The sequence below is a fragment of the Salvelinus fontinalis genome, chromosome 3, assembly GCF_029448725.1.
Source record: "Salvelinus fontinalis isolate EN_2023a chromosome 3, ASM2944872v1, whole genome shotgun sequence".
Taxonomy (NCBI): domain Eukaryota; kingdom Metazoa; phylum Chordata; class Actinopteri; order Salmoniformes; family Salmonidae; genus Salvelinus; species Salvelinus fontinalis.
Genome location: NC_074667.1, coordinates 7,770,802 through 7,779,874, shown reverse-complemented (window position 1 = coordinate 7,779,874; position 9,073 = coordinate 7,770,802). Strand labels below are relative to the sequence as shown.

At 41.1% G+C, this 9,073-nt stretch overlaps 1 protein-coding gene across 1 annotated transcript in view; it reads left to right on the top strand.

Moving 5' to 3' along the window:
• Positions 1-2,198: 2,198 nt before the first annotated feature.
• Positions 2,199-9,073, top strand: part of LOC129837729 (integrin alpha-X-like) — a 29,866-nt gene continuing 22,991 nt past the window's right edge. Inside the window, exons 1-6 of the mRNA XM_055904125.1 lie at positions 2,199-2,327; positions 4,074-4,188; positions 7,072-7,169; positions 7,406-7,473; positions 7,843-7,957; positions 8,162-8,292. Coding sequence (XP_055760100.1) covers positions 2,252-2,327; positions 4,074-4,188; positions 7,072-7,169; positions 7,406-7,473; positions 7,843-7,957; positions 8,162-8,292 — 603 coding nt within the window. The 5' untranslated portion in view covers positions 2,199-2,251. The remainder of the gene's footprint in view (positions 2,328-4,073; positions 4,189-7,071; positions 7,170-7,405; positions 7,474-7,842; positions 7,958-8,161; positions 8,293-9,073) is intronic.

Here is a 9,073-nt window from a genome sequence, read left to right as displayed (position 1 = left end):
TGGGCTGAGGACACGCACCTCAGGGCGAGTGCGGGGAAGAGGCACAGGCACAGGCCGTACTGGACTGTGGAAGCGCACTGGAGGCCTGATGTGTGGTGCTGGAACTGGTGGTACCGGGCTGATGACATGCATCTCAGGGCGAGTGCGGAGAGGAGGCACAGGACGTACTGGACTGTGGATGCGCACTGGAGATCTGGAGCGTAGAGCTGGCACAATGCGTCCTGGCTGGATGCTCACTTGTGCCCGGCAAGTGCGGGGCGCTAGCACAAGATGCACTGGGCTTTGCAGACGCACCGGAGACACAGTACACAGAGCTGGCGCAGGATATCCTGGTCCAAGGAGGTGTACTGGAGACCAGGAGCGCTGAGCCGACACCATCCATCCTGGCAGGATGCCCATTCTAGCCCGGCAAATGCAAGGAGCTGGAATAGAGCGCACTGTGCTATGAATGCGAACTGGAGACACCGTGCGCATCACTGCGTAACACGGTGTCTGACCAGTCACACGCTCCCCACGGTAAGCACGAGGAGTTGGCTCAGGTCTCCAACCTGACTCAGCCAATCTCCTCGTGTGCCCCCCAATTTTTTTTTCTTGGGGCTGCCTCTCGGGCTTCCGTGCTAACCGTGTCCCCTCGTATAGTCGCCGTTCCTCATAATGTCTGCTCCTCCTGAACACGCTGATTGGTCCTTTTCTGGTGGGCTCTTCTGTCACGTTCGTCGTTTGAATCGGACCAAGGCACAGCGTGGTATGCGTACATTCTTTTAATTAACTGAATGAACACTGAACAAACTAACAAAATAACGAAACATGAAGCTATACAAAATGAGTGCTGACAGGCACCTACACATAGACAAGAACCCACAAACACCAAAGGGAAAAATGGCTACCTAAATATGATCCCCAAACAGAGACAACGATAAACAGCTGCCTCTGATTGGGAACCATATCAGGCCACCATAGACATACAAATCACCTAGACCTACAAAAACCCTAGACATACAAAAAACCCTAGACAATACAAAAACTAACGTACCCACCTAGTCACACCCTGACCTAACCAAAATATAAAGAAAACAGAGATATCTCAGGTCAGGGCGTGACACTTTTTGATTAATACATATGATTTTATATCGCTTTTATAAAACCCAAAGACGCTACAATAAGCAACTACAAGGAAAACCAAAACTGCAATAAAAAAAGCAACAAATTACCTGGGATAGGGTGGAAGAGGAGGCGGGAAGAAAGAGACAACACAAACAAAAACTTCTAGATGGTGTGTAGATAGTTCAAAACAGAAGTGAAATGTTGCAATCCCCAGAGGACATCCTCTGAACTTTGCACTCTACAACACACTGCAATAAGTCGTTCACTGACAGTCAAAACACAAATAGCTGGTTCCCAACACTAATGTAAGATTTCTTATATCATATTTCTTATATTTAACCTTGTTTTGACAGGGAGTTATATTGTGACCAATGTCTCTTTTCCAAATGAGGCCTGTGATTACAAAGATACACACATCAAATAAATGATGACATGAAAAACAGCACAAACAGCAAACATGAGGGTGTTGAAACATTTCCCACTCTAAGTGAAAGTGTCATACGGATGTCACTGCAAAGCTGAAGAGCATTGTGGTTATAAAAGATACCAACACCCTTCCTCTGACAGACTTTTAGAAACTAGCTAACTATTTATTTTATTAGAGCAAATGTACAATGTGGCAATTGGGACAAAATTTGATTCAAATTATTATGTACATTGAAGCAAGGAGAATCTCAATCAAACTGGTATCCAAGAGTGTCTGAGGTTTGACAAAGTAACCTTTCTGGCTCTGCTACTAGGCCGCTGTGATTTCAAACACAATCAATAAAACTCAAACTGTAATCATACAGTATGTGAAATTAAATGAAACTCAACTGAATTGCCAAATAAGCGTTCTCATATGTTTGTTGTTGCCTCTGTAGTATGTATTCGATACCGGTTTTCTTGACAGGATTCTCACATTTTGATACTTATAAGATGTTCTCACTGGGGAAGTATAAAAGAAGGGGACAGGGCAATGTACCAATACCAATCATCCAAAATAGGAAATTGCAAAAAACATGTTCATCCACTTTCTCACCCAAATGATACCGCAGCTACTTTGGGGGTGGAGACGCCTCTTATAAGAAGAGGCACACAGGAAACAAAGTGCAGGAAGACAAGTTTCATTTGCAAAGGTTGAGTGTTGCAATATTTTCCTCACTGCATGCTAGTGAACAAAGTGAAGGAGAAGATGTCCAGGCAGGGACCCCTCTCCCTGCTCACCTGGATGGCAGCCATGGGTAAGCGCCGACTCACAGGATTTCCCTCAGCTTAAAATTCAATTACATATTAAAGGGGTTGGACAAAACATCAGATCAACTCATTAAAAAAAAAGTTAATTACTTTCATTACTATATATTTTATATTACAGTTTAGTTTTAGTTTTGCTATGCCTGACTAAATCTAAATCTAAACATGTTGAACTGTTCACACCATTGCAATCAATAGACAAAGTTGAAGTATTGTAGAGGAGGATATGTTTTCAAAACGGATGCTTAACTTGCACAAGGATCATTTAGGAAAAAGAAAGGTGCCTAATGTTGCCATTTCCATCGGCTAATGGGGATCCCAATAAAATCTAATTCTAATGCTCTAAATGTTATTTACTTGTTAGATGCTCCATTGTCATTATTTTGGGGGCTTTTTAGAAAACAGAACTAGTCATACAGTATCTGTACTTGTGGTTTCACGTCAATAACGGTAACCGACTTCCCCTTTTTTCAATTTGAGGCAGTAGTTGGTTGGATCCTTTTAAACCTAGATACAACTTTATTGTCGATTCATGGTTTTGAGACAGTCAATGAACTATTGGCCATTTATCACACATTTGTCATGGTGAAAAAATCATAAAGAAGTTATTTACAATGTTACAGTGCAATGTTACAATGCGTCTCCGCGGTGGGAGTGACAACATCAGGACCATGGCCAGAGGCCAAGCACTCTGCCAAATTGATAACACGACAGTCTCATCATAATGCACAACAGAAATTAATGAATTTACTCTAGGAAACGTTCTGAAAGGACATAGAGAGAATAAGCAAACTCACAAGCATACCCGTCAAAAGGACCCAGCATTTAAAGCCACCAGCGCATTTCAAACACACGAGCAAATCACACTTCTCCTTTCCTATAAACGTTGGCTAATAAAAACCTAGGCCTTGGATAATGCTAAAACAATGTAGCCTACCAAATTAATTGACAAGGAAAGTTTGAAGGGGGAGAGAGTATGCGATAGTATACCTTTATTATGAAGCGTTTATGATTTTTAAATCTGTCTCTGGTGGATATTCTATGACCCGGTCTTGCATAGCACAGGTCAGGGGGTATGACAGCATTGGCCTACGAATGATTGATTAATATATGAATTACACGAATTTGTAACACATCTCTGTCTTCACTGTTCCCATCTTTCACAATTCACACTTCTCCGCTGGCATCAGCTCTACTGGCCTGTCTCTCTTCCCCTCTCCTCTGTCTATTGATAATAGCTCTTGTACGAGTATCCTAGCTCAACGCAAGTCCCAGGAATAGCAATATAGTTTGGCCACTTATTTTGAGCAATTTTTTTTAACTAATATGGAGAAGCAGCTTGCTCTTGCTTCCTGAGCATAAAATAAGCTACAGGGTTGGCAATGAACTGGTGGGAAGTTTTACTGGCTAGAGCATGTAGCTCTGGTGTAGTAATATTCATATCAATAAATAACTGTATCCAAATCTGTATCCAAATCTTGCCCACGTAGCGCCGGCACTGGTTTTCACTGACCACAATCTAAAATATGAAATATGAAATGATGCCAACTTCCCGTGTTGTAGGGAAGATCGAATATCTACGATTTGTGTGAAATGCTGTTTAAATTATGTATTTTATTGTACATCGTGGATTAGGCCTACTAGACAGCTAATCTTTACGAATATCATTTTTATGCATCTAACCCAAATAGTTGTGTCTGTCATCCAATTGTACCCTTCTTTCTTTTCTTTGCCAGCTGTCTCTTCAATGGCTTTCAACATTGATGAAGCAAACCCAAAAATCTACAAGGGGGAGGAAAAGGATTTCTTTGGTTACAAAGTCCTGCAATTCATTTCTGGCAAAGACAAAGGGCAAGTGTTATTGTTATCATCATAGTGAAAAATGCTAAGTATTATGTTACAAACTTCTTCTGCAAAATAGTATCACACACCTGAGCAAACAAAAATGACAAAATGCACCTGTGTCTGCAAACATGCACTCTATACAGTTGAAGTCTGAAGTTTACATATACCTTAGCCAAATACATTTAAACTCGGTTTTTCACAATTGCTGACATTTAATCCTAGTACAAACTCCCTGTCTTAGGTCAGTTAGGATCACCTTTCCTCCAAACATAACGATGTTCATTATGGCCAAAGAGTTCTATTTTTGTTTCATCAAAAAGTACAGTCTTTGTCCCCATGTGCAGTTGCAAACCATAGTCTGGCTTTTTTATGGCGGTTTTGGAGCAGTGGCTTCTTCCTTGCTGAGCGGCCTTTCAGATTATGTCTATATAGGACTCGTTTTACTGTGGATATATATACTTTTGGACCTGTTTACTCCAGTATCTTAACAAGGGCCTTTGCTGTTGTTCTGGGATTGATGTGCACTTTTCGCACCAAAGTACATTCATCTCTAGGAGACAGAACGCGTCTCCTTCCTGAGCGGTATGACGGCTGCGTGGTCCCATGGTGTTCATACTTGCGTACTACCTGTGGTAAATTCAATTGATTGGACATGATTTGGAAAGGCACACACTTGTCTATATCAGGTACTACAGTTGACAGTGTATATCAGAGCAAAAACAAAGCCATGATGTTGAAGGAATTGTCCGTAGAGCTCTGAGACAGGATTGTGTCAAGGCACAGATCTAGGGAAGGTTACCAAAAAATTCTGCAGCATTAAAGGTCCCCAAGAACACAGTGGCCTTCATCATTCTTAAATGGAAGAAGTTTGGAACCACCAAGACTCTTCCTAGACCTGGCCGCCAGGCCAAACTGACCAATCAGGGGAGAAGGGCCTTGGTCAGGGAGGTGACCAAGAACCCAATGGTCACTCTGACAGAGTTTTAGAGTTCCATCTCTGCAGCACTCCACCATTCAGGCCTTTATAGTAGAGTGGCTAGACTGAAGCCACTCCTAAGTAAAAGGCACATGACAGCCCGTGGAGTTTGCCAAAAGGCACCTAAAGACTCTCAAGACCATGAGAAACAAGATTCTCCGGTCTGATGAAACCAAAATTGAACTCTTTGGCCTGAATGCCAAGCGTCACGTCTGGAGGAAATCTGGCACCATCCCTACGGCAAAGCATGGTGGCAGCAGCAGCATCATGCGATGGGGATGTTTTTCAGCTGCAGGGACCGGGAGACTCAGAATCGAGGGGAAGATGAACGGAGCAAAGTACAGAGAGATCCTTGAAGAAAACCTGCTCCAGAGTGCTCGGGACCTCAGGCTAGGGTGAAGGTTCACCTTCCAACAGGACAACGACCCTAAGCACACAGCCAAAACAACACAGGAGTGGCTTTGGGACAAGTCTCTGAATGTCCTTGAGTAACCCAGCCAGAGCCCGGACTTGAATTTGATCGAACATCTCTGGAGAGACCTGAAAATAGCTGTCCAGCGACGCTCCCCATCCAATCTCCCCTGATTGGATCTGCAAAGAAGAATGGGAAAAGCTCGAATATAGGTGTGCCAAGCTCTTAGCGTCATACCCAAGAGAACTCAAGGCTGTAATCGCTGCCAAAGGTGCTTCATCACAGTAATGAGTAAAGGGTCTGAATACATATGTAAAATCTGATCTTTCCATTTTATATTTTTAATTCATTTGCAAACATTTCTAATAACCTGTTTTTGCTTCGTCATTATGGGGAATTTTGTGTAGATTGATGAGGGGGGGAAAAAATGATTTCATCCATTTTAGAATAAGGCTTTAAAAAATATATATTTAACCTTTATTTTATTTAACTAGTCAAGTCAGTTAAGAACAAATTCTTATTTACAATGACGGCCTACACCGGCCAAACCTGGCCGACACTGTGCCAATTGTGCACCGCCCTATGGAACTCCCAATCACGGCCGGTTGTGATACAGTGGATTTGAGCCAGGGCGTCTGTAGTGACGCCTCTAGCACTGAGATGCAGTGGCTTAGACTGCTGCGCCACTCGGGAGCTGTAACGTAACAAAATGTGGAAAAACTCAAGGGGTCTGAATACTTTCCGAATGCACTGTATGTGTATTCAAGTAGTACAAATGTTAGTACTTGGTGCCATATTCCTAGAACGCAACGATTACATCAAGCTGTGACTCTACAAACTTGTTGGATGCATTTGCTGTTCGTTTTGGTTGTGTTTCAGATTATTTTATGCCCAATAGAAATTAATGGTAAATAATGTGTTGTGTCATTTTAGAGTCACATTTATTGTAAATAAGAATAGAATATGTTTCTACACACTTCCACATTAATGTGGATGCTACCATGATAACAGATACTCCTCAATGAATCTTGAAAAATGAGCAAGTTACACGTACAAATATCATACCCCAAGACATGCTTAACTCTCCCCAGGTTAGCATTGTTTTACGGGGTATGATATTTATGCCTCTGTGACTTCATCACTCATTACTATTCAAGATTCATTGAGGATTAGCCGTTATCATGGTAGCATCCACATTAACGTGGAAGTGTTCCAAAGCATATTCTATTCTGATTTCGTTTCTTAAATGATTATGGTTATGCATACGTTGATGGAATGGAAATTCTGACTTGTGTTTCGTCATATCACACCTCTGACAACATCCTGCTTCCCTCCTTCACCATGCAGCTGCTATTCTCACCTTCGTAACCAAAAGAAAACAGATGTACAAAAGTCATTTACCACATTGTCAGAAACCATTCTTGTTCTAAAGTTTGTCATATATATATAAGAAGTAGATACAGTCTCATCTAAATCGACAACACTAACCTTTCACCAACAGGGTAATGGTCAGTGCTCCATATCAGAAGAACGGATCTGGTGGAATCTGTAGCTGTGCTCAAGACACAACAAGCTGTAAAGACTTTTACACTCCTCAAGGTAGAGATGGAAGTTGATGATACACTATACTGTACTTACTGGACTGCAATTTAGAAAGGTGGTTACCTTAACAAAATGAATAATTATACAAATTATTAGAACATGTAACACCTATCACGGTAACCATGGCTAATCGATATTTGTCAGAGTATTAAAATATTGCTAAAATGTCAACAAGATCTTGAAAATGAGAAACACTAGTTGATTCTGCAAGTCTGCCTTTTGCCTTCCAACAGGAACTGACACAATCAAGTACATTGGACTGTCTATGGCTGGACAATCTACTTCTCCTCCAACGTTCACTGTAAGATAACCACCAAACAATTAATTTGATCATGTTCTTGTTTTCAAATACTCCATGTGAGTATACTGTACATATGTAATACATATGTTTGGCAGCATTTACATAGGCAGCCCATTTCTGAATTTGTCTTCACTAATTGGTCTTTTGACCAATCAGATCAGCTCCACCAATTAGTGGCAAAAAATATCAGAATTGGGCTGCCTGTTTAAACCTGAATGACTTGTTTCACTTGAGCCATAAAACAATAGCTCAGCAATCTAAAAAATTATCATGGCAAATTCCTGTAACTCTCTCTTTTGAAGATATCTGCGGTCCACCAGACAATCCATTATTTTTTCACATTTACAATGACGTATTCTCCTCATTCAGGCCTGCAGCCCTGGCCTGACACACGAGTGTTATGGGAACTCCTATCTGAACAGTATCTGTTATCAGTTCAACAGCCAGCTCCAGATCACCTCGAGCTTCACACCTGCCTTCCAAGGTATAACGGCGAAACTTGAAGACAATTGTCAATAATAATAACATAACCCAAAAGTTTTAGGTATACATTGACTGTTTATTCATGTCATGCTAAATTACATCACAATATTAATTGTGAATGAAAAGATCTGGTTTCCTGAATATGTAAAGAATGTTGTGAGTGTTATCCATCAAATACATTTATGTAATTCACTTTCTCTTCCAGAATGTACTAAGAAAATAGTGGACCTCGTTTTCCTCTTTGACGGATCAGGAAGCATGACAAAGGATGAATTTAATGAGAACAAAGGTTTCATAAACAATATCATGACAACCCTAAAAAACTCCTCAATCAAGGTATTCTTCCCTTTTCAATTTCATAACTTGAATCATGCTTGTGAGGTTGCTGAACATACATCTGCTTATCTACACTCTTAGAAGTAAAGGTGCCTAGAAGAAGATTTTGATTTGCCACCCTGGCTGAACCTTTCCAGTTCAAACAGGTTCCTTGAGGAACCCCTCTGAAAAGGGTCTTGGAGGAACCCCTGTGTAAAGGTCCAAACCGGAACCTTTTTCTGATGGGAGGAGTTACATTTTGAACCTTTTTAATAATATATTTTAGTGGTGGCAGCCTATCAGATTGGAGGTGTGGCTTTCAGACAGGCACGTTTTGGCCACCCGTTAGCGTAAATGTCATTCCTGTTCATCATGTTAAGTTTCACACTGCAAACCTAAAGTCTTGAATAATTATACATATTATATATTTCCATATAATGTTAATAATATTATCTATTCTGTTTACATATAGTAATGAAGTGGCAACTCTTCCCACTTTGGAAGAGCATAGGCTCTGTAAGCCTCATTGATGCTACAAAAATATTTGGGTTTCACCTTCACAAGTGATGATAATATAGCAGAACAGATAAACAGGAGTGAAATTTACTCTAATGGGTGGCCTAAAAAATATATACAGTATCTTAAAGCCACACCCATACTAAGCCACACCTCCACTCCAGGGTTCCTCCACGAACCCGATACCTCATTGAACCGTTAAAGGTTCCTCCAAGAACCCCACAACAAACCGAAGGTGCAAATATGAACCATTGACTAGCAATGGTTCCTCCTCAGGGGTTCCTTG